This window comes from Anolis sagrei, chromosome 8 (assembly GCF_037176765.1).
Source record: "Anolis sagrei isolate rAnoSag1 chromosome 8, rAnoSag1.mat, whole genome shotgun sequence".
Taxonomy (NCBI): Eukaryota; Metazoa; Chordata; class Lepidosauria; order Squamata; family Dactyloidae; genus Anolis; species Anolis sagrei.
In genome coordinates this window covers 30,172,476-30,199,597 of record NC_090028.1, presented here as the reverse complement: position 1 = coordinate 30,199,597, position 27,122 = coordinate 30,172,476, and the positions used below count along the sequence as shown (strand labels likewise).

The 27,122-nt window shown below is 41.6% G+C and overlaps 1 protein-coding gene across 1 annotated transcript; it reads left to right on the top strand.

Annotated features, from left to right (window-relative positions):
- The first annotated feature begins 137 nt into the window (after positions 1-137).
- Positions 138-27,122, top strand: N4BP1 (NEDD4 binding protein 1). Its single transcript, XM_060787913.2, has 7 exons — positions 138-453; positions 6,354-8,086; positions 17,299-17,429; positions 18,686-18,782; positions 21,352-21,459; positions 24,321-24,428; positions 26,171-27,122. The coding sequence occupies exons 1-7, from the start codon at positions 238-240 to the stop codon at positions 26,490-26,492; spliced, it is 2,715 nt and encodes a 904-aa protein (XP_060643896.2). The 5' UTR covers positions 138-237; the 3' UTR covers positions 26,493-27,122.

Here is a 27,122-nt window from a genome sequence, read left to right as displayed (position 1 = left end):
TGACGTTTGACGTGCCCTCACTCAACATGGCGGCGGGAGGCTTCCTTGGCGCGGATTGGAGGGGAAATTGAGTGGAGCGACGGGCGAGCGGCTTCCTTGTGTGGCGCCTGGCGGTGACGTCACGTGTTGCCTAGCGATGCGGCCTAGGGTCTGAGAGGGTGGAGGCGGAGCGGGAGTTCCCTCCGAGGCCCGGCCTGAAGCGATGCCGCTCCTGTTGGGACGCCGCCGGGGCCCGTGATGGACGAGTTCACGGCGCCGGCGGAGAAGAGCGGCTGCCTGGAGCGGAGCCGGGCCGCCATCGAGCGCCTCTTCCGCGTCCGCCTCGGCATCCTGGGCGCCCTCAGCGGAGCCGGCTGGGCCTCCGACGGGCAGCAGCAGCAGGAAGGCCCTGCCAAAGGTCGCCGCATCTGGCTCACTCTCCTAGGAGAGACCGGGGACGTGCGCAGCGCCAAGGTTAGGACCAGGCCTCACCGCCTAAACACATAATACAGCAGGCCTGGGCCAACTTGGGCCCTCCTTCCAGGTGTTTTGGACTTCAACTCCCACAATTCCTAACAGCCGGTAGGCTGTTAGGAATTGTGGGAGTTGAAGTCCAAAACACCTGGAGGGAGGAGGGCCCAAGTTGGCCCAGGCCTGATCTACAGCTTGAGGACCTATTTCTGATTAGGGAATACTTTCATATAATAATAATAATCGTCATCATCATGACCTGCATTCATAATGAGATCTTATTTTGAATTTGGGGAATATTTCCATATAATAATAATAATAATAATAATAATAATAAGTTTTTATTTATTTCAGATTGGGGAGTATTTTCATCTATATAAATAAAAATGTAATGTTCGTTTGTGGGATTAACATAACTCAAAAACCCCTGGACAAATTGACACCAAATTTGGACGCAAGACACCTATCAAGCCAACGAGTGACCATCACTCGTAAAAACACTGGAAAACACGGCAAAGGAGACTTTAAAAGCCAAAAAAACATGTGCACAACCACATAAATACACATCTACACAAATTATATATACACACACAACACATATGCACAGGGCCACAGCAACGCATGGCAGGGGATGGCTAGTTATAAATAAAAATGTAATGTTCATTTGTAGGATTACCATAACTCAAAAACCACTGGACGAATTGACACCAAATTTGGACACAATTCACCTGTCAGGCCAACGAGTGACCATCACTCATAAAAACACTGGAAAAACACAGCAGAAGGGACTTTAAAAGCCAAAAAACAAAAAATACATTACATTGCATGTGCAAAACCACATATATATATATATACACATATACGCAAACACATATAAACACATATACACAGATTGGGCCACTGCAATGCGTGGCAGGGAACGGCTAGTATAATATTAGGTTTTTTATTTAATTCGGATTGGGGAATATTTTCATATGATAATAATAATGATAAGTTTTTTATTTATTTTAGATTGGGAAATATTTCCATATTATAATAATAATATGTTTTTTATTTATTTCGGATTGGGAAATATTTTCATATAATAATAATTTTTATTTCACATTAGGAAATATTTTCAGATGGTGATGATGATATTATTACTATCATTATTATTATTATTAATATTATTATTATTATTGTGCCCGTACCTTGGCCACGGTGGTCCATGGTCTTGTTACATCAAGGATAGATTACTGCAACGCGTTCTACGTGGGGCTGCCTTTGAAAACTGTTCGGAAGCTTCAAGTGGTCCAACGGGTGACAGCCAGATTCCTCACCAGAGTGGTGTAAAGGAAAAATACAACCCCTCTCTTATGTCAGCTCCACTGGCTGCCACAATTCACAGTGCTAGCTTTAGCCTATGCAGCCCAAATGGTTCCGGCCCAGCGTACCTGTCCAAATGTGTCTCCCTCTATGATCCACCATGGAGATTAAGATCTTCTGGGAGGCCTACTCTTGGTCTTTCGCAAGTGCAACTGGTGGGGACGAGAGAGAGGGCCTTCTCAGTGGTGGCCCCTCAGCTATGGAACTCACACCTCAGTGACATTAGAGCAGCCTCCTCCCTCCTGACCTTCAGGAAGAATGTAAAATTTATTTACTTTACTTGTATACCGCTTTTCTCACCCCAAGGGAGGACTCAAAGCGGTTTCCAACATATTTATGGCAAAATTTAATGCTTCACATGCATATGAAACCTAACAAAAAACAACAATGATTAAATTTGTATCACAATATTTGTATTGCCTGGTTCCAGTGTAGGGTCATCTAGGAATCCCTGGGTCAGATGTGGCCTTCTGTTGTACACTCTGCAAACCTGAGATGATAAGGAAGTGGCTTCTGTGATAAAATTGTTATCATCTTTATTATTATTATTATTATTATTATTATTATTAGTATTGGCATTATATGTATTTGAAATGCCTCCAGTCTGCTTTAGGGGTTGAAAGGTGAAGAACTTCCTCCTAAATCTTTCCTGATAGATTTCATTATCTAGGGAATTTTGTTGAGTAGACTGTATGCAGTGGGAAATTGCATGCGAAGAGGGGAAAAATAGTTCCTGAATGGAAATGCCCATGGTAAAGTGTCTTGCTCATTTCTGTAGAAATTGGTGGTTCTGTGAGGTTATAAAAGAGGAAAGGGGTTTTTTATGTACCCCTCTTCCTTTAAAAGGAAAGCAGATCTTTACTGTAAGAATGCAGTTTTGCCCATGTTCCCAAGAAGCTCTAAAGTTCATTAAGATTCCTCATTCGCAAGTCCATAGCTTTGAGGGTTTTAAAAAATGTTTATATTATTACTATTACTGTTTTTGATATCAGTGCGTTGTCATGGGACAAATACAAGACTTTGAGGAAGTGTGTGTTCAAATTTCTACTCATCCAGGAAGCTTAATCTCTTCCGGCAGAAGCTCTACCCAGTCAACTTTCAGTCATGAGTTTTGATTTACATTCTGTTACTATTACATGCCAGTTCTGTAGCTGTGTTTGGTGCCCTTTTTTATTTTTGTGTTTTTATCTATGTAGTTTATTGTATATATTTCATGTTCATATGTGTTTGACTTAGTTGTACCCCGCCTCAAGCCACCAGGGGAGGCAGGTAACACAATGTTGTGATCATTATTATTAATAACTAGCTGTTCCCCCCACCCACTGCTGTGGCCAACCTTTTTTCCCTCTTTCTCCCTTTCTTTCTTTCTTTCTTTCTTTCTTTCTTTCTTTTTTTCTTTCCTTCCCACACCTTTTCTTTCCCTTCCTCTTTCTCCCCATTCCTCCTTCTCTATCTATTCTTGGACTGCAACTCCCAGCAGTCCCCCTGATCAATCTATCCACCTACCTACCTATCTCCATCGAATCTGTCTATCTGGAGGATTCCTGGGAGTTGCAGTCCAGGAATAGGAAATTGGAAATATGCTGCGATTGGGATGCTCTCACAGAAATCCAAGGAGAAGAAAGCTTGCATCTTGGAAGCAGTGCATTTGGATCAACCTGCCCTCCTAAAGGGCGTGGTCTAGGGGATGCTGGGAGCTGTGGTCCAGAAGAGAGTGTTGATATGCTATTGTGTGTTTGTTTGCCGGGGGAGTCAGGTTTTTTTTTTTGTTTGTTTGCTTGTTTGTTTTGCATGCGCTGTAGCATCTTTTTGCTTTTTTTTCTTTCTTTTCTGCTGTGTTTTTCAGTGTTTTTATGAGTGATTGTCACTCATTGGCCTGATAAGTGTATTGAGTTCAAATTTGGTGTCAATTCGCCCAGTGGTTTTTGAGTTATGTTAATCCCACAAACGAACATTACATTTTTATTTATATTGATGATGATGATGATGATGATGATGATGATGATGATGATGATGATATCTTAGATCAGCTTCTCTCCCAACCTGCAGCAGATCTGGGGAAGATTGTGGGTTTGAAGATAGAGTGAAAGGGTAAGAGTAAGGCACATGGTTGCTCCATAGACTAAGGACAAGTAGCCTTCCATGTGTTGATGGTCTACAATTTCCAGTAACATTAGTAGCACAGGCAGTATGGTATGTTGGGCGTTTCAGTCCAGTGATATCTAGTGGACCATCTAATTTTTGTGTAGGCAGAGAGAAGAAACGGGAGGGACAGAGGAAGCCTTGACAAATAAGAGGTAGAATATAAGATCCCATTAGAATAAGGGCAACAGTCTCATCAGTCTTCTAAGTACAGTATATATTTGAGTATAAGTCTAGTTTTTCAGCCCTTTTTTAAGGCTTAAAAAGCCCCTCTTGGCTTATACCTGCGTGAGGGTCCTGGCAGTAAAGCGTGGTGCTGAAAGCACAGCTTCTTTTAGCTCTACACCTTCCTGCCATGACCCTCACCTCTCCACACAGCAACCCAACTCTCCTTCCTCTCCTCTCTTGTGCAGTGCACACCTTCCTCTCCTCTCTCTGTGCAGTGTACGCCTTCCTCTCCTCTCTCGGCGCGAGTCTTTCCCACTTTTTCTTATTAATATACACACAGAGCTTTCGCAAAATGTATAGTTAAAATAAACGATGGTGATTATTGGAAGGATACTTAAGCACATTTGCATTGAAGAAGGTTAGAATAATGGTTTAATCAGAGTTGGACAGTATTATCTTATATTATAGTTTTTGTAAATATTTAAAAACTTTTAACCTACTCGTTTCTCAATTAATGTAATTTTATTGGTATCTATTTTTATTTTGAAATTTACCCATAGCTGCTGCATTTCCCACTCTCAGCTTATATTCGAGTCAATAATGTTTCTCAGTTTTTTGTGGTAAAATTAGGTGCCTCGGCTTATATTCGGGTTGGCTTATACTGTAGGAGTCAGGTTGATTCTCTGGCAGTACAAGCCAGAGAGAGGATCCTCTCTTTCTGCAAACAAATGTTGAAAGGCGTGCATCTGCTTGGGGAAGGAATTTCAGCTATTACAACATAAAAGTGGTGTCATCTCAGAAGCGTTTGGACATAATGTCACTTGCCTTGTGTATAGTACCAGTACTTCCAGTGTGAGTGGCCATGCATTGTAAAGCAATGTTTAGAGGGCTCCAAGGCTTGTCATATTAAGTGAAATGTATCACCACTCATTCTTCAACATGCCAACTGTCTCGGCCACAAGCAGGAGTGATAATAAAGCTGCTAGTACTTTGCTTTAAAAAGTGATTAGGTATTTATTTGATCAAACAAATCAACAAAAATAACACAGAAAAATGATCAAATACACCAAAAGCAGAACTTAGAACACTATGTTAGAAACTCAACGAGTAAGAGAAGACATTATGATGAGACAATGCCAAATGCAATCACGTTATTTAAGAAAACAACATGGCATTCTGTAGGTTATGCCAGCAATACTCTTGACACACCTGTCTTTCCTGATAATGAGAAATACCTGTTCTCTGTCAAGTGCTATGTACAGTGATGGCTGTATAAACAGTGTATAATAGCATGTCCAGCACTACTTTCAAACCAAGAAAATATTTGTGCTTCTCCTGCACAGTATTCTAGAAAGCCAGTTCTGTAGTGATTTGTCAGCTGTTCGGTATAAAAGAGGCTTAGGTCTGTCACAGAAATATTTGATAACATTGACTAGAGTTCCAGGAATAATACTTAAACCTTAGATCTTGACAGTTCATAGTAGCACATTTTAAAAGTCAACCTGGAAATGATCTTAAGAGGGGCTGAATATGCAGATCAGGAATGATGATCATCGGGTATAAACACCGTAGACTTGGAACTGTTCACGCTGTATGGAAGTGTACCTCTAGCTTGATTGCGAAGCCAAATCCTGGTGTTGTTAGGTTTCACACTCAATTCTAGGCAAGCTGCCTTTCCTTAAGAAAGGGACAGGCTGGCAGGATGAGAGATGCTGGAAGGTATCCTGAGTGTCTTCATGTATCAGCATCCAGCAGCAATTTCTCTATTATGGCGTGGGATAAAGACAGCATGGAGATGATATCAGGTGTAGTCCTCCCTTGCCCAGATTCTCCAGGTGCCTTGGCCATAATATTAGAACCCCTCAACCAACTCCCAGCTTTGGAGCCAAAGTGCCAGTAATGATCATTTGTCCCTTATATTCGGGTTGGCTTATACTGTAGGAGTCAGGTTGATTCTCTGGCAGTACAAGCCAGAGAGAGGATCCTCTCTTTCATTATAACATAGCAAGCAGTATTGTTGAAGCCTGTGAGTATATATAACTTTGACCTGATATTACAATTTATTCCACAAAATAATGCAGTTAGCATTTCCCCTGGCTTGGTTCATGTCTTTTCAAATGAACATTCTAAGCCCATCTTTTACTTCTTAACCTTCTGGAAGTAAGTTTTGTCTGGAGAAGTGAGTTGTCATTTCCTAATTTTCTTCTCCTTCTGCTTTCTTGTTGTAGGAATATATTAAAGGACTCTGTGAACCGGAATTGGAAGAGAGGGAATATTATCCCAAAGATATGCACTGTATTTTTGTAGGTGCCCAGAACCTCTTCTTGAATTGCCTCATTCAAAGAACCTCGGCTGATGTCACTGTTGTAGAGATAGGTACACTGAATATTAAGGGCGGTGCAGAACCTGTCGTAATGGCTAGAAGTCACATTCAACAGTTTGTGAGCCTCTTCAAAAACAATGCAAATATATCAAATGGTGGGGAGTCAGAAGTGAAGAAAAGGTTCAAACATCTTGTTGAAGCCCATGCGGATAAATATACTATGGACTTGTTGATCTTACCAAACTCATTGAAGAGAGAGCTACTCAGCCTAGCACAGAAGGAGCCCTCCAAAGCAGAATGTCCAATCATAGATCTTGCCGCTTTGGAAGGGACATCAGAACTACCCCCAAATCAAATGCAGCAAAGGCCTGGGAGAAACCATGACTGCAGAACAGGGAGGGAGGAAGAAAGAAACAAGGCCGGTACCCCTGTCACTGAGTTAGCAGACAGAATGAATGCTGTTTTCCCAGATACTTCAGAAAGGCATTTTTTACCTATCAATGGTATGAGTCCACCAGAGACTTCTGCAGGTAAAGAGAGACAATCATGTAAAAGAAGGTCATCGGAAGCTGAGGAGAGGCTTCCAAAGAAGCAGTTTTCTTTAGAAAACAATCAGGAGATCCAACTGATTCCACCCGCTGCTTCATCCCATGATGATGATGATGTTGTGTTGATTGATTTAGTCTCCGATTCAAACAGTGAGTTGGATGATCCACATGGATGCACTAAAGAAAGTGATGAGATAAGCGAAGAAATGGAATATAAGATTTTGGTGAATTTTTTCAAAAGCATGGGCTACTCGCAACAAATTGTAGAGAAGGTAATTGCAGAACATGGTCAGTCGGCTGAACCGCTCTTGCTTCTGGAAGAAATTGAAAAAGAAAGTCAGAAGGGTTCCAAGGACAAAAGTGAAGTTGTTGTTGTCCCTTCTGTGTGGGCTGAGAAGGATAAAGGCAGTTTAAGCAACCAAGGCCTGAGATGTAAGCCAGAGCCTTCCAGAAATGCAAAACAAAGTGTAGTATCTGTTGGGCAAGCTCAGAGCAAGGCTGAAGGGAAAACATACATGCCAAAAAGTGAAAACCAAACGGCTTTGTCTGGCACCCAAAACCCACAGCACAAAGACTGCAGAAAAGTTTGTCTGGATTATTACTCTGGACTGTCTCACATTTCCCAAGCAAGTGATGTAGAAAGTGATGGCCATGTGAAAGCTTGTAATCATGAACAGTGGGTATTGAAGGATAAGAAACTGAATGATCCTGGCTTGGTGGCAAGGGGAAGCACAGCGACACCATGTCCACCAATTCCAATAGAAACAGGGGTCCTTCAAGGATATGCTGAACAACCATCCACCAAAAACAATCAACAGGGACATTGCAATCCTCTACAGCTTGGAGCCAGACATCTATCTTCTCAGAAATCCAATCAGCTTTTGGATTCTAGACTTCCTGCACAATTAACAGGATCTTATCCTGAAAGGAGAGTAGAGGCTTTGCCTAGTCATCACACTGACCCTTCAGTCACTGGAATCCAGAGATTTCTAGAATCCCTGAATACACCATACAAGCTGGAATTGAAAAATGAACCAGGGAGGAGCGATGTGAAATACATAGTAATAGATGGCAGCAATGTGGCAATGACGTAAGTACCGAGGGATGATTAGATTTCTAGAGCATTTCTAAGTTGACAGTGCAAAGGAGGGAAAGTACCAAAAATATGTGCAGTCAAAGCCGGGGAGAGGTGCCTATTTTCCAAGGCAGACGATTGGGTTTTTTGTGATGAGACATATATGAAACTTTGCTGACCCTTCATAGTCTCACTCACTTCCACGTGATAAGTCCCTTTGAACATTTTACATTGATGAGTAATATCAAATGAAAACAACATAATCTGTGTGCCTATCCCCAAAAAGGAAGAGAAAACCTGTAAGTAAAATGAATTAGCGATAGAATTGAAATCCTTTTCAGCTCTCATATGTTTCAGGGCTCGAACATCCCCTTTGTTTTATGGTACCACCTTAAAAATGCATTATGGTATTTAGGTTGTTGACTCCACATTTATGGTCCAAAGACCCTTATTGCACCGTAGGTATACAAGGTATGCGGGTAATAAGACTAAGTGGAAACTTCACATAAAATTTCACTGCACTTGCTGGTTAGTTTCTTAGTAGAGGGCTCATTGTGTGTGCTCGGGTCTATTCATAGAAACTGGTAGATGCATTCTACTTCTGTTACAGGGGCAGAGTCTGTCATTGTCCAGGGTACCTGCAAATCTCCCACGCAGCCATTCAGATGGGAGCACATTGCACCTTGCTTTGGAAAATATTTGGCCACAGTCAAGTTCTTTAGATGGTTTGCTGCATGGAAAAGCCCAACATAATGTATGGACAGGGCACAAGGGGAGCAAGATATATAAGAGGGAGAGCACAGCTCACAAAAGCCATTTTCCCACAGTCTCTGTTTGATTGATTTGAGAGCCAGGTCAAAACCCAGATTGAGTTAGGAGGGATGCGGAAAGGTTGATGGAGGAGGCTTTCTTAGAATTGATCTTAAACCAATTGCTTATGTACCTATCCTGAGCTAAGTGATGAATCAAACCAGATCCTAAACTAAAAACTCTAATCTTGAGCCCATATTGAAGTACCCACCACCAGGCTTTTATTAACAGGGGTGCTTCCCCAAATTCAAGTAATACGACACAGGATGGGACACATCTGGGGAGCTGGAAAAGGACCCTCATAAACTATGTATGGTTTTGGTCTATTTTTGATGTTAGGCTCCCAATCCGGATGCTGGACGCATACAGCAGCTGGGAAGCTATCTTAGAGTTAAAGACTTTAGTTGCCAAAGATATGAACTGCCCCCCCTTTAGTAGCGGTAAAACGCAAAATGGCTAAACTGCTTACTTGAGCATTGAGAGTAATAGAAGCAGTATGAGTAGACCAGGACAGTCTGTGCCCCAGATATTGGAAACTTCTGACCTGTTCTAGAGTATGCCCATCAAGAGACCAACAGCATGTAGTTGATTTTTAGATCATTCTGATGTTTAGGTGTCTTGACACCATTACTTTAGAACTATGTTTGTTGAGGCCCAGTGTGCTTTAGAGACCTCCACTTTGATGCCAGAATCAGGAATTTGGAGAACCTTAAGTATGGCAAGGAATCTGACTGCCCTTCAATAAGGTGGGATGTGAAGAGGGGAAAAAATCATCTTAGTACTTCTGACTTTACTGACTAGCCCTTTGCAAATTGAAAGTATCTGTGTTGTTGCAGGGCTGAACCCAAGAAACCATAATTTCCTTTAGATAAGCAAATAACAAGAAAGGACAGGCATAACTGCTGGACAAATCTAATGTTGTTTTCGTTCTGTCCACACAAGGAAATCCTGTTTGTTCCTCTTCTTGTTTACTGAGCTACAGATCTGAAATAAAACAGAACTGTAAACATGTAGTGCAATTCCAGAATGTAAAAAACAAAAGCATGACACAGTGATCTGATCAAACCACAATAATAATAATAATAATAATTTATTTATATACCACTCCATCTCCCCAAGGGGACTCAGAGCAGTTTCCAGGTAACATCACAAAACATACAAAGTAAAAAAAACAACATAACCATAAGATTAACAAAACAAAATATAATCATAAAAATTGTCACCATAACACACATATATTAAAAGTAATCCTGCCTGTTCAAGACAATTTAAAAATTTAAAAGGCCGGGCCAAGATTTGTGCAAGCCCAAAAATTCTAGGGGGCTCGGGAATTAAGTGCAATGCTATGGCAGGCAACAATAATATTAGGTACGGGTCTGTGGCTATTCATTCCGGGGACGATTAGAGGAAAGAATCTGGGTAATTGGTAGGAAGAATAAGGCTGTATTCGACAATCGTTGTAACCCCAAAGCTTCCTGAGAGAATGAGACTAGACTCCTCTTAAATGGAGGGTACAACCACTGGAGCTTTTTAGAGAGAATTAATGCAGTTTGACACCACTATAACTGCCATAGCTCAATGCTGTGATATCCTGGAAGTTGTAGTTTGGTCATTTACTTATCTTAGAAGAAGAAACTAATATTATGCAGCAATCTCTAACCATCAGTGCTTTGGGTTACGTTTTCTGGAAATCAGTGAACCAGCACACAGGAGTACTTCAACATTCATTTGAAAAAGAGGAAAGTATAGTAAAGACCTGATGCAAACCCTTCTTTAATTTTTCAGAAGGCTCAGAAGTGATGTAAAATGAAAGTTGCAATTATGATTCATTGTAAGTTCCAGTTAGATTGGAACGAATAGGAAGCACTATGCAAATAGTTGAAACTGTGAGTAACTACTGCATGCTTCATCTCAGTTGTGCTTGGGTTAAAGGAAGCACATGACCTCCACAAAGGGTTTTTTTGTAATGCTGGTGTGAAATAGTAACAAAATACTCCCATGTTGTGCAAAACATGAAATGGAGTGCGATGTGGAGTAGGTTCCCCCCATCTGCTTAAAGTTCATAATGCTTCCTACAGCTTCAGCAGGCTAGAGAGAAATATAGGAGATGTGATGTTTAGTAGCTATTGAGAAGTGTTAGAGCAGTGGTTCTCAACCTGTGGGTCCCTAGGTGTTTTGGCCTACAATCCCAGCCAGTTTACCAGTTGTTGCGATTTCTGAGAGTTGAAGGTCAAAATATCTGGGAACCCACAGGGTGAGAACCACTGTGTTAGAGTATAAAGTTCTCTCCTCAAGATGAAAGATAGTTGTCCTATCTTCCATGGCAATTTACTCTATTTTCTCACATCTTTTTTTTTTTTGGCATACCATTTTTAAACAGTCAACCTTCCATCACCATTCAGTTCTCTTTGGATTGCTTGATTAATGTTTTTTCCAAACAACTGCTTCTGCTGCTTCTTCTTTTTCCTCTCTTTCTCTTTTTTTCTTCTTCTTTTCCTTTTCTTCTTGATGTGTCCCAGGCCTCCTGATACTTTCCTCTTCTGTGTGGTTGGTGATATTTTTACGAAGGGCTCTTCCAGACAGCACTAAATCACGGGTTTTAAACAGGGGCAAAAAAATCCCAGAACTTCAGAAGAAGTCCACATGCAGACCTGTTGGTCCTGGGATTTCTACCTCCGTTGTCCAGACTTGATGTTTTGCTGCGAGATTTAGAGGCTCCCAAGATGGCCGCTGCAGGACTTTGGTAGTTTTTTAAAAGCTCAAGATGCGGATATGCAGAGATTCGGATATGCGAATCACTGCAAAAGTTCCATCCTTTCCCTGGCCAGAGAAACTATGCCCTCCAGACGTTTCATGAAGTATCTGCCACACAAAGAAACCTAATGGGGTAGGAGAACTTCTGCCCAAGTGAGCACTGCACAATCAAACAGGAACACTCACTTTCAAACCAGGAACAGAACTTTGTCATTATTGACACTTTTTAGATGGCTGCCAGACAGATTTGGTTATGTGCTTGTGGCATCAAACAACATGGTGCCGTTCCTGGTTTATACATGGCTGTTCCTGATTGCTCTTCTTGTGAAAAGATGTTCAACGTTGATTAGGGGCCACAACTTTGTCCTGGCCAGAGAAACTGTGATGTGTCTATCGCACAAACAAAGTGTCACCTTCTTTTTAGGAATGAACCAATCAGGAACAAACATCTAAAACCCAGGAACAAACTTAGATTTAAAAAATCCCGTGATTTCAGAGTGCAGGGCCATGTGAAGCATATTTGACTCAAAACCACAAAGTTCCCACAACTGGAAATCTTGCATTTTTCCCTTTTGTATCAATTGCTTCTGCATTTACTGGGAATGGTGTCTGGCCACCCTCCTGTTTGCTGTGGAAGCTCCTGGGATAAAGGTACTATCTAGATGGGCCCACACTTTGAGAATTAGCATGTGCATTGGTGATAATAATTAGGATTATTGTTGTATGTTAACTGAGTGTTTAGAAACAAAAAGTAACTCATCAGTTGCTGGAGCTCAATAGAGGAAAAAAGAGCTATTGCCTTCTAATTTTTGTGGGCTTCTCAGGGGTCTAGTTGGCCACCTTTGGAGACAGAGGATGAGATGGATGAGATGGTTTGATGCAGCACTGCTGGCTTATTTTCTTACAATTGTGCCCAAGAGTGCATAGGGAGCAGATTGCTTCATGCCAGGAGTGTGTAGAAAGGTGTCCTCTACACAGAGTGTGAGTGAAGGATATTGAATTGTGAAACATGGAAATATTTTCTTGGACTTATTTTCATAGCCTGCCCAGTCTTGCTGGCCTCCCAACATGCCAGGCCTGATTGGAAGCAGGTAAGCCTTGTGTAGCAACTCCTGAAAAAATATAATAGGCATCCCATTTCCAAGGAATAGGTATTTATGTTTCATCTCTTAATTAGGACTAATGGGTGACCCTGTCACACCCGGTGCCAAAATACGACACAATGATCCTTCCCTGTAGGAATGTTTATTTGGAAAGGGACACACCTGAGATAATGTTTCATGCAAATAACTTCCTCTATAGCCTGAAGATTTGGACTCACTATAGTTTTAATTACTGGAATACCAGTTTTGAAAACTGTCCTGAACAAAAAATGGACAGTGAAGAAATAGATTGTCCTCTTTGAGGGCATCCAGTGAGACAATAGTCATTATGGCATCTTTGCCATCGTTGCATCTGAATGACCTCATCCTACAACAGTTTATCATAAGTGCCACCCTGATTTCACAGATTGTTAACCCACTAAGCATAGGATCAACATTGCATTTTTTAATGTCTTTACATCTTGATTTGCTTGGACTTTTGTTAGTGGCATACACAAGAAGAGTAGGGGGATAGCTGTTAAAACCTTGGAGAAGGCCTTCTTTGCCCACACAAGGAAGGAAATCTAAATTAATCGAATTGCTCTGGAGCAGTGTTTCTCAACCTCCCTAATGTCGTAACCCCTTAATACAGTTCCTCATGTTGTTGTGACCCCCAACCATAAAATTATTTTCATTGGTACTTCATAACTGTAATTTTGCTACTGTTACAGATTGTAATGTAAACACATGATATGCAGGATGGATTTTCATTCACTGGACCTAATTTGGCACAAATACCCCATACTCCCAAATTTGAATACTAGTAGGGTTGGGATGGATTGATTTTGTCATTTGTGAGTTGTAGTTGCTGGGATGTATAGTTAACCTACAATCAAAGAGCATTCTGAACTCCACCAACCATGGAATTGAACCAAACTTGGCACACAGAACTCCCATGACAAAGAGAAAATACTGGAAGGTTTGGTGGGCATTGACCTAGAGTTTTGGAGTTGTAGTTCACCTACATCCAGATAGCACTGTGGATTCAAACAATGGATCTGGACCAAACTTGGCACAAATACTCAATATGCCCAAATGTGAACACTGGTGGAATTTGGGGGGAATAGACCTTGACATTTGGGAGTTGTAGTTGCTGAGATCTATAATTCACCAAAGTGCATTCTGAACCCCTCCAATGATAGAATTGGGCCAAACTTCCCACACAAAACTCCCATGACTTGAAGGGACTCACTGGCACGAGCCTCCCTCCAGCCTTGCGCCCACTCCCTCGTCACACATCTGCACATCACGCTGCCATGTACAGAACACGCCTGCTCTCCCCTCCCTGCTTGGAATCTCAGAAACAGGCCTCCCCTTGGCTGAGAGGCTGGCCAATCACAACGAAGGAGGGCTTTTGGTGGGAGGATTTGCTGTGTGTTTTAAAAAAAGAAGAGAAAGGCAGGCAGAGAGATCTTCTGCCTTATCTGCCAAAGGGGTTCTTAAGACCATCAGAAATATATGTTTTCTGATCGTCTATGGTGACCCCTCTGAGACCTTCCTTTCAACCCCTACAGGGTCCCAATCCCCAGGTTGAGAAATGCTGCTCTGGAGAGTCTTGGAGGTTTTCCCAGTTTACCTTGCTCCATCCTGTCTCCAAGCTTACACTCCCTCTTTGATTGCAAGCAAAATGGCCAAAATTAAAAGAAAAGGGGTGGGGGAGAAATTTATTAAACTAGACATGAAGTTGTTAAATTGCACATAAATTTTTTAAAGGAAGATGAAGTCTGACTTGACCATGGTGGTCCATGCCTTAGTTACCCCTAGACTAGATTACTGTAATGCACTCTACATGGGGCTACCTTTGAAGACGTCCCGGAAACTACAACTTGTCCAACGTTCGGCAACCAAATTAATAACTGGGGCTAGCTATAGGGAGCAGTCGACTCCCATGTTTAAGGAGCTCCACTGGCTGCCATTTATTTTCCAGTCCCAATTCAAGGTACAGGTTATCACCTACAAAGCCCTAAACAGTTTGGGACCCGCCTACCTTCGTGATTGTATCTCTCTCCATGTACCAACCATGTACCCTTCGATCTTCGGGGGAGGTCCTCCTTTCAACCTTACCAATCTCACAAGCCCGTCTTGTGGGCACAAGGGAGAGAGCCTTCTCTGTGGCCTCCCGACTCTGGAACTCATTACCTGGAGAGATGAGGAAAGCCCCTTCACTAGAAACGTTCAAAAAAAACCTTAAAACCTGGCTCTTCCACTGCGCCTTTGGCGAGTAGGTGCACAACATGTCACTATTGCTCCCCTCAACACTTCTGCCACTGGAGTACATGCCCTCCAAATGGGAAGTTTAGTTCCACAACCCTGTGTGTTTTTATGGGTTCCCTGCAAATAACCTGCTCCTATTTTTATCTTGTTAGAGTTTTTAATCATTTTGTCCTGTACATGTGGCCCGCCCACTGTTATCGTGATTGTGTTTATTGGAATGTTAATTTGTTACTGTGTTTATACTTTTTTTCCTATGTATTTTTGATGATGTTGCTTGTTTATGTTCTGGTTTTATTTTGCATGTAAGCCGCTCTGAGTCCCCATTGGGGAGATGGTGGCGGGTATAAATAAATATTGTTGTTGTTATTAAGCTAGCTAGCCATTTCTCTGGCTATAGTCTCTAGTACAAGATGTTGGGGAAAGGGATGCCTTCTTTTCTATTTTTCACCTCCAAATCATTCCTGAAATGTTTTTGCCCTCCCTTGAAACTATGCCAAAGGCTGGTGCTGCAAAGAGGTGGACAGGTTGGTTATTGTAAACGTGCATTTCAGGTGTGGTCTTCTGAACAGAAAACAAAATAAACAGAAACCAGTGACATTCTTGGATGGACCCACGAGGAACCTCCTTAAAACTCTTGTAGTGGAGATAACACTGAAAACGAAAGCTATCTTTTGTTTTTGTTGAGGCCTATCACAGAATGAGCCGTGCCAAGGGAGTTCCTGTGCAAACATGCTCAGGTTGCATAATCAGATATGCCTCTCTACCGCAAAGCAAACAGGATTAGGAGGAAGAGGTTGGGTAATATTGTGGTGGATGATGGTTTCACAAGCAAACCAGTAGATATGCCAGCATGGCAAAGCATAGGTTGATATGTGAGAAAGAAATGGGTACAAATTGAGAGAGTCTGGAAATTGTAGTCCAAAGAAGTAAAATTTCCAGTGTGATAACTTACTGTGCTCTGTGAGATAATAAATGGAAAGTATTGCTCTGCATATGGAGGCCCACATGCAATTATGGATTCCTAGATCAGGGTGAGACACACTATTTGGAGGAAAGTTTGCAAAGGAGTTTGCAGAGTGTGTATGTTTAACCCATGGAGAATCATTAGCTAACACAGGTTTTTTTTAAATCAAGTGTAAACTAAGACATGCAGATAAACAGCTTCAGTCTCACAAAGCCTCCTCTCACACTGAAGTTACATAGGAGCTTTGCACATAACTTTTTACACACAGCGGCCTTCACACTGGAGCTTCCTCTCACACTGAAGCATTCTCATACTGAGGCCTACCTCACACTGACACCTTTCTCCCACTAAGACGAAGACTGAGGCCTACTCATACTGAGGCCCCTCTCATACAGAGACCTCTCACAGACTGAGTTCTACTAAGCTACAAGCACACTTACTTATATTGAACTGCAGCTTTTACTGAGTCATTGTATCCATTTAACCCTTTCAGTGCTTGACTCACATTTTTGTAATTTAAAATGCCTAGTTTTTAATATTTCTGACAAGAACTCCTTAGTGAGTTCTTGTCAGAAATTGCCAACCTCTTCCCTTCACATGGAATTAAATTTTACATTTTCAGCAGTCAGGAAGAGAGCGACTAAAATGATCAAGGGTCTGGAGAACAAGCCCTATGAGGAGCCGCTTAAAGAGCTGTGAATGTCTTGCAAACATTTTTAGCCTCAAGAAGAGAAGGCTGAGAGGAGACATGATAGCCATGTATAAATATGTGAGAGGAAGTCATAGGGAGGATGGAGTGAACTTGTTTTCTGCTGCCCTGGAGACTAGGACACGGAGCAGTGGCTTCAAACTACATGAGAGGAGATTCCATCTGAACATTAGGAAGAACTTCCTGACTGCGAGAGCTGTTCAGCAGTGGAACTCTATGCCCTGGAGTGTGGTAGAGGCTCCTTCTTTGGAAGCTTTTAAACAGAGGCTGGATGGCCATCTGGTGGGGAAGCTTTGAATGCAGTTTTCCTGCTTCTTGGCAGAACAGGGTTGGACTGGATGGCCCATGAGGCCCCTTCAAACTCTATGATTCTAGGGTTCGTAAACAAGTGTGATGATCTAAATGCCCCTGATCTTGGAAGCTAAGGTCAGCCAGTCCTAGTTGGATAGGAGATCATCAAGGAATTCCCAGATTCTGTTGACTATATTTCAGAGGAAGGAACTGGCAAAACAGTCATGAGTAAACCTTGCCTACAAAAACCCTAAGATACTCCTATGATCTCAGTATGCGATAGATGACTTGTAAATATGTATATGCATACCCTTCCCATTTCCCCACTTTGTCTTTGTTGCAGTCATGGGCTACAGAAGTTCTTCTCATGTCGGGGGATTGCAATTGCCGTGGATTACTTTTGGAAGCGAGGTCACAGGCAGATTACCGTGTTTGTCCCACAATGGAGAACGAGGAGAGATTGTAATGCCACAGGTATGGAATGTGATGGAATTGTGCTTCCTTCTCTTTAACAGCTGACTTCTCCAAGCTTGGGTTGCCTGTATTTAAGATGCTGCCAAGCAGGACTTGGGAGTGTTGATGCCCAGTTGTTTATTTATTCCCAAAGGATTAGGCTTCCAAAGGCCCTCTAGGATTTTATTTATTTATTTGCAGTATTTATATTCCACCCTTCTCACCCCGAAGGGGACTCAGGGCGGATCACAGTGCACACATATATGGCAAACATTTAATACTGTTTTTAGACATACAAGACAGACAGACAAATAGAGGTATTTTGGCATTTTCCAACTTTAGCGCTGGGAGGTTATGGTCGATTCCGACCACAGGGAGGTGCTGTTGCTTCATCCACTTTGATGGAAAGCCCTTTTGATCATAGTATTTCCTCCTTGTTCTTTGATAGCCGGCATTTTTATGGTGTCGTAAAATATGTCCCTACTTTAAATTGTGCCTAATTTTTCTACTCACAGCTTAGCTGTTTTAGAACTGCTTTGGTTGACAGTAAGCTAGGCTTAACAGTCAGGTGCTCAATCCAACTCAGGCTTCAAATTTGCCACCTTCCGGTCTATTGCAGCTGGTGATTAACCAGCTGTGCTACACACTAGGAGTTCCTTCCAATCCAGAAAAAAATCGTCCCAAGATGAAAAGGAGAATGGCTTGCTTGCCATGGATTTTGTTTTATCTTCCTAGTTTCTAGAAGCTGTTAAAGGAGTATGTACATGAAAAGAGAAAGGAACTCTCTTGAATAGGAGGGAAACTGAAAAGACCAATTCTCAAGAGAGAACAGATGTGTTCTTAGAAATTAGGGGGAAGATATTCATCACATCTGGAAACTTTTTATCCTTTGCACTCTTATTTACATCCAGGAATTTATATCTTTTAAGGCCATAGTAATAGTCTGAATTAGAAAACTAAGAAAATCTACCATGTTTCCTTCCAAAACTTCTGGAATCAATCCCAGTGCAGACTGTACCATGTTTATGATCAGAGCCAAGAGTCTGCTCCTCTTTTGTCCCCTAAATCCTTCTCTCCGACATTTCTAACATGGGGATAGCAAAAGAAAAATCCCAGAATTCAGCCTGCATAGCCAGAGCAGACTGCTTGGAATGCTACGATGTGCCCGTGGTGTAGCAATAGTAGGCATTGATCAGTTTGGGTCTCCACTGCCAAATGAAATCTGTATCATTAAGCACTATTTTATTGTTTTTGCTCTTTCTTTTTCATCTTAATAGAGCAGCACTTCCTGACCCAGCTCCAAGATGTTGGAATTTTGGCCCTCACTCCTGCAAGGGTTGTATGTGGAGCCAGGATTGCATCTCATGATGACAGGTAAAGCAAGCCTTTGTTCCAATTCGCTATTCTGTTTCTCAAGTACTTTCAGAAAAAAATATTGTTGAGGGGAACATCCAAAGCATTTTCTTGTCAATGTTGTACTCACTATTGAAGATACATTTAAAATATCATGCTTTGCTTCAGGGCCGACTTTCACATACATTGTGCCAGTAAAGCATCACAGATCATTTTCATGTACTCTTTTGTTTTGTTAGCTATATTCATAGACTTCCTTTCACTGTAAAAACCTGTTGTAACAGTTCACAATTAAAGCAAATCAGTTTGACATTTAAAAAAAATAACATCCACAATCAAAAGACTAAAAAAAGTTTAGAATAGCAGTTCTTAACCTAGGGGTCGCAATCCCTTTTGGGGTCACCCCACCGTTTCAGAGGGATCGTAGTTACTATGGGAAGAGGCAGGTGGCGATGCCTCTAGGTCAGTGTTTCCCAAACATTGGTCTCTCCCCAGAATCACAGTGAGGGAGGGAAGGAACAGTGAGGAAGCGACACCGCCTTCTGCCCACATTCTGTGAGCTCAGCTCCTCCCGAGAGTCAGTGCTGTTCCTCCGCAGTGTGGGCCAAATGCGGAAGCAGAGGAGAAAAGGACAGGAAGCCAAGGGCCACAAGTGGAAGGAGGGCGAAGGATGGTGGGACCAGCATGGCGGCGCATGGCCTGCACTCTCTCAGACAGCGATCTCTCATGCAGCGTTGAAAGCGCCATGTTTATTTATTTATTTATTTATTTGCGACATTTATATGCCGCCCTTCTCACCCTGAAGGGGACTCAGAGTGGCTTACAAGATATATATACATACAATATATTATATTATTAGCATAGTACAATATCAGTATTATATATTACTATATTGTACTATACCATCATGTTGTAATATTAGTATTAAAATATAAAATATATAATTACAATATTGTATTATTATTAATAGTGGTATTGTATTACATTATAATATTATAAATATTATATGTATATAATACATATAATATTAATATATTGTATATAGAATCATAGAATCATAGAGTTGGAAGAGACCTCATGGGCCATCCAGTCCAACCCCCTGCCAAGAAGCAGGAATATTGCATTCAAATCACCCCTGACAGATGGCCATCCAGCCTCTGTTTAAAAGTTTCCAAAGAAGGAGCCTCCACTGCCCCGGAGTGTGATGGAGGCTCCTTCTTTGGAAACTTTTAAGCAGAGGCTGGATGGCCATCTGTCAGGGGTGATTTGAATGCAATATTCCTGCTTCTTGGCAGGGGGTTGGACTGGATGGCCCATGAGGTCTCTTCCAACTCTATGATTCTATGATTCTATATACAATATATTATATATTGTTGGCCCTCCTGCTGTGTCAGAGAGGGGAGCGGGAAGAGGAAGGGAGAGAGCCTCAAACTCTTGCACCCTCACTTCCTTTCCCACACAAACCAGCTCTGACTGAGGACCGTGGTCCTGCCTTTTCTAAATCCCTTGATTCCTCATGTTTTCTTCTCTCACCCATTTCTCTTCCCTTTTTCATAGAGGGGCGTTGAGGTTTCCTACACATGTTTTCATGGTACCCCCTCTACTATGAATCACATTTCTCCTTGAAAAGTGGGGGACGGGGGAGCCTGCTGTGTTCTCACAACCCTCCAGTAAATATATATTAGAGTGTGTGAGAGCCAGGTTAAAACCCCTTCTTTCACACTTTGGTCACACTTTGATTTTCTTTGTTTGGTCTGTATCATGTAACCGTTATGACTCCCATCTTGCATTGATTTTGCCAGCAATGGGGAATTTGATATTGGACCATGAAGAGTCTTAGTGGAATTAGCCATTGAAGGGCCCAGTTCCAGCATTTACTGTGATGGGTTGCTGGAGCCTTTCCACAAAAGGGATGGAAGACTTATTTGTCACCTCATAAAAACCATATCTATAACACAAACTCAAGTTTGTTTGTGTCTTTATTTACAGTATTTATATTCCGCCCTTCTCACCCCGCAGGGGACTCGGGGCGGATTACAATGTACATATACATGGCAAACATTCAATGCCATAGACATACAACATATATAGACAGACACACAGAGGCTATTTAACATTCCAGCTTTTTCATGAGGCTATTCTGGCCACCAGGGGAGCCGTCGCTTCACCGTCCATTGGTGACACTGATGAAGTACTTCCTCATTCTTTGCATGCTTGCTGGAGATTTTTATGGCGTCGTAAATTAGCCTCCCCGCATAAATTTCCTACTTGACAGTTGCAACTGTCTGGCTGCAAAGGTCAACAGCAAGCTACACAAATTGGTTGGAAACTCACTCCGACCCGGGCTGGCTTCGAACTCGTGACCTTTTGGTCAGTAGTGATCTTAACGCAGCTGAGTCCCAGCCAATTGCGCCACAGTTGCGGTGCAGTTGGGTGTTTGCTATCAAACACTTGGGGAGACCTGGAATTACAGCCAGCGCAGAACAAGAGTACATGACCAGCATGGCCTTGAAAAGGGTTCTTGATCAGGCATTGAGTTTGTGTTTATTCGGGGCAAGAATGCTGATTCTGTTTGCAAATGTTGTCCTAGGTTTTTGCTGCATCTTGCGGAGAAAACTAGAGGAGTCGTTGTTACCAATGATAATCTCAGAGAATTTGTAAACGAATCTACTTCCTGGAGAGAGATTATTCAAAAGAGGTAACTGCATTTCCGTTGCAAGATTTCCAAAGGGGAGATGGGCATGGGATTGGCTGAGTTATGTGTTCAGTTAAATATTCAATAGCCACCAACTGCAGCTTTGTACACCCTTCAACTCTTGGAAATGAAACAGCATTCTGTCTATCACTAGTCTGTAGGATATAATAACAACAACAACATGGGCCCTCAGTGGCGCAGTAGGTTAAACTGCTGAGCTGCTGTACTTGCTGACCGAAAGGTTGACAGTTGGAATCCAGAGAATGGGGTGAGCTCGTGCTGTTAGGCCCAGCTTCTGACAACCTAGCAGTTCGAAAACATGCAGATGTGAGTAGATCAATAGGTGTCTATGGAGAACACCAGCCCTTCGGCTTAGAAATTGAGATGAGCACCAACCCTCAGAGTCAGACACAACTAGACTTAATGTCAGGGAGAAACCTTTACCTTTACATAATCTTGGACCTTAGGATCGTCTGGGGAAGCCCTGCTCTCGTTACCACCTTCGTTACAAGTACGTTTGGCGGAGACGAGAGGCAGGGCCTTCTCGGTGGTGGCCCCTGAGCTGTGGAACGTCCTCCCTATAGATATTAGATCGGCCACCTCCCTTTTAACATTTCAGAAAAAAAGTCAAGACTTGGCTTTTTGAACAAGCGTTTGCAAATGCAGAGTAACTGACATAGGAAAATGGAACGACTAGACAGTGAGTCCGGACAACGTTTTTAACAAGGCGACACTATGAATTTATATTTTATTGATTTGTTTAGTTTTTATTATATGTTATGCTTTTAATTGTATTTATGACATTGTAAGCATTGAATTTTGCCCTGTTAACCACCTTGAGTCGCCTACGGGCTGAGAAAGGAGGTATACAAATACAGCAAATAAATAAATAACAACATTTTTTTCTTACCTCGAGGAAGGCTACATTACACATCATCATAAACCATTGTGTAAAATGCATATATTAAAACATCTCTGTGAAATACACAGAAGTCGATCCAGTTGATTTAAGTTTTGAAAGTTCCTCTCTACCTTGAATTCACATCTTGAGGCACCAATGAACACATTCCGAAACAATATCAGAATTGGAATCTGGAACGTGTGTTAACCCTCATCTAGAATCCATGCATTTCTGGATTCTGTGATGCTAGATAGTTTGGGTTCCCCGAAGACGTATTTTATCCCAGTGGTGACACCTGCTTTGCAGGCAGATAACTCCAGATACAACCCTTGGCCTTTCGAGAACTTCAGAGTTGAGACAGGCAAAACACATAATGATTGCATATTTATATATACAGGCAATCCCAGAGTTACAAACATCTGACATACAAACAACTCGTAGTTAAGAATGGGGCAGAGACCATAGGAAGTGAGGGAAATCAACCCCTTGGAAGGGAAATCCACTCCTGGACGGGTTATTATCATGGAGAAAAGGGGGCTCCACTGAAGCTTTATCCCCAATCCTTCCTTCCAAAACAAGCTAATTTTTTTCAAAATCCAATTCTCACAGGGACAGAAAATTATGTAAAATCTTCTGAACAGGAGCACAAACAGCAGAACAAAACCTTCCCTGTGCTATCCAAAACTATATTTATGTATGTGTATGTGGCTGGAGTCACACTTAAAGAATGTACCTGTTCTAACTTACATACAAATTCAATTTCACAAACCTACAGAACCTACTGTATATATAATAAAGTAAAAAAATAAATACAATAACAATAATAGAGTAAGATAATAAATGTAATAACAATAATAGAGTAAAATAATAAATGTACCGTATATACTCGAGTATAAGCCAACCCGAATATAAGCCGGGCACCTCATTTTACTACAAAAACTGGGAAAACGGATTGACTCGAGTATAAGCCGAGGGTGGGAAATGGAGCAGCTACTGATATATTCCAAAATAAAAATAGATACCAATAAAATTGCCTTAATTGAGGCATCAGTAGGTTAAATGTTTTTTAATAAATAAGATAAGACTGTCCTCTGATTAAAGCATTATTCTAACCTTCTTCAGTGTAAATATGTTTACATATCCTTCCAATAATAATAGAGTAAAATAATAAATGTAATAATAACCATAAAATAATAAATGTTATAATAATAATAGAGTAAAATGATAAATGTAATAATAATAATAATAGAGTAAAATAATAAATGCAATAATAACAATATTAAAGAATAAAATAATAAATGTAGAAATAATAATAATAATAATAATAGAATAAAATTATTAATGTAATAATAATAATAATAATAATAATAATAATAATAATAATAGAGTAAAATAATAAAAAACTTTGACTCAAGTATAAGCCGAGGGAGACTTTTTCAGCCTAAAAAAAGGACTGAAAAACTAGGCTTATACTCGAGTATATACAGTAATTAAAACAATAGAGTAAGATAATAAATGTAATAACAATTATAGAGAAAAATAATAAATGTAAAGTAATAATACTAATAAATAATGTAAATGTAATAGAGTAATAAATAGAGTAAGATAATGAATGTAATAACAATAATAGAGTAAAATAATAAATGTAATAGTAATACTAATAGAGTAAAATAATGTAAATGTATTAACAGTAATAAATAGAGTATAATAATAAATGTAATAAAATGGTAATAATAACAGAGTAAAATAATAAATAACTTTGACTTGAGTATAAGCCGAGGGGAGCTTTTTCAGTCTAAAAAAGAACTGAAAAACTCAGCTTATACTCAAGTATATGCGGTATCTTGTCTGTCAGCTGGGGACTGCCTGTATAAGGTAAATTATTTATACGATGCACAGATAAGTTTATAGACCTGAAAGAGTATTTCTGTTGTACTATTCTCTCATTCCGTTGCTCTTGTAGGCTCCTCCCGTACACTTTTGCTGGAGACTTTTTCATGGTTCCGGATGACCCCATGGGACGGAACGGACCAGGATTGGAACGTTTCCTTGAAGAGAGCGCCCACGGCAGGTATAGAGTGCTCCTTGGCACTCCCAAAGCCCAAACGCCCAGGTGTCGGTTGCACTGCAACTCCCATCACCCTTGGGCTGGGTTAAAGAAAGGCTGGGAGGCCAACCATCTATCTCAAAAACTAGAACCGACAGGGGCAAACCTGTGAAATATAGTCAGGAACAAGTCTAACATTTGAGTGGTTCAATAAAGCTTTGCGAGTTGCTTATATGTAATAAGACAGAAAATATAGAAGCACTAATGATGTGCTTACCATTGGGCGAGTGGGCTTATTAACAAAAGACCCTCCTCATAAATGTACAGCAGAGTAACTTAGCAGCAGCAGCGTGACCCAACACCAGTAGTACAAAGTGATAAAAAGAATAAAAATACAGAGACCAATGTTATTTCTTCCATAGGAGGCTTTTCTTTATAGAAAAATAATATGGTTGCACTATTTACAAGAACAAGGTTTCCATAACACAAATAAAGTTCTTTACACTTCCTTCTTTGCTTCCACGCTGGCCTTCTTTCTTATGCAGGTAAACAGCTTCACTCTCACAGAGCCTCTTCTTACACCAAAGTTACACAGGAGCTTCACACAGTAGCTTTTTACACATAGCAGCCTACACACATGATGGCCTTCAACCTGGGTCTTCTTTCACCAAATCTTCTCACACTGAAACCTAACACTGAGGCCTACCTCACACTGAAGCCTTTTTACACACAGCAGCCTACACGCACAATGGCCTTCAACCTAGATCTTCTTTCACTGAATCTTCTCACACTGAAGCCTACTAACACTGAGACCTACCTCACACTGAAGCCGTTTAACACACAGCAGCCTACACGCACTATAGCCTTCTACCTAGATCTTCTTTCACTGAATCTTCTCACACCGAAGCCTACTAAAACTGAGGCCTACCTCACACTGAAGCCTTTGTACACACAGCAGCCTACACACATTATGGCCTTCTACCTAGATCTTTCTTCACTGAATCTTCTCACACCGAAGCCTACTAACACTGAGGCCTACCTCACACTGAAGCCTTTGTACACACAGCAGCCTACACACATTATGGCCTTCTACCTAGATCTTTCTTCACCGAATCTTCTCACACCGAAGTTTGTTAATACTGAGGCCTACCTCACACTGAAACCTTTTTACATACAGGAGCCTACACACATGATAGCCTTCTACCTAGATCTTACTTCACCGAATCTTCTCACACCGAAGCCTACTAACACTGAGGCCTACTTCACACTGAAGCCTTTTTACACACAGCAGCCTACACACATGATGGCCTTCAACCTAGGTGTTGTTTCACTGAATCTTCTCACACCGAAGCCTACTAACACTGAGGCCTACCTCACACTGAAGCCTTTCCTACACTGAGGGCTCTTTCAGACTGAGGCCTACTCCGAAGCCTACTAACACTGAGGCCTACCTCACACTGAAGCCTTTCCCACACTGAGGCCTTCTTACACTGAGGGCTCTTTCAGACTGAGGCCTACTCCGAAGCCTACTAACACTGAGGCCTACCTCACACTGAAGCCTTTCCCGCACCGAGGCCTTCTCACACTGAGGGCTCTCTCAGACTGAGGCCTACTAACACACTGAGATACAAGCCAAAAAACAACATTGTTATAAAGACAATACAGGCGACAACAACAGTAATAGAACGCCGGGAGGTTGTGATTCTGTTGTTTCCGAGATTCGCCATTCGTTGGCTTTTAATATTCCGTGTTTCATTGTTTTGCAGAAATGTCCCATCGTCCTATGGCCTTGCAAGCGGAGGCCTCTTTCCTTTGCCCACGCCACATTTTGTGATGCAACCAGAAAGCAGTTCCCGCTCAACGGAAAGCCGGTTGCCGGGCCTTGGGCCTCCTTTCCACAAGTTCCCCCATGCCTCCGCCCTCCCTCCACATCCACGATCAGCGACGGAGACCACCCACTTGAAAGAGGCCCTGTGGAAGATCTTCCCTACCTCTGAGCAGAAGGAGAAGATTGAGAAGATCCTCGCCCAACATCCCCACATGCGGGACATGAACGCTCTGTCCGCCTTGGTCCTGGACTTGGGCTGATGGGGCGGACGCAACGCCCTTTAGTGTTTCCCATGTGGACTGTGACGTTGGCGGAAACCTAAAATCGTGTTTTTTTGTATAAAAAAAGTGTTAATATTCAAAGAATTTGCTGATTTTTCCACAATTCAGCTTGAGTTACGTTGCTTTTAAAGATTTGTATTGATGCGTCATTTTCAAAGAAAAATAATTCTTTATTCCTGACTGGTTTGCAGTTGTTTACAAAAGTGGAAGCGAGGTCTGCGGAAGAGATCCTTTCGGTTCTGTGATGGAAATTCCATGATTGGAATGGAATCTACAGTCTTGAGTTTCTCCTTGTGGGGAGAAACTGCCTGTGAAGATGGTGACTCATCAGTGAGTAAACTCCTTAGGCAAGAGTTCTCCATCTTGGCCTCAAAGGCTTTGCAGATAGTTGCTTCGCGTAAGCCAAAACCGTCCTTGCAGCAGGAAGTAGCCATAGCAAAAGGCCTCGGAGATGTCCAAGAACCCAAACAAAGGGCATTGGGATTGATAAGGATGGGTAACAATGGCTGGTCTCATTGGCTACATTCCACCAAAGGGAGAGAAATGCAAGGAAATGCTTTGTGGCGCCTTAAAGACATCCATGCCGCAATAAAGTCTTACAAAATCCCA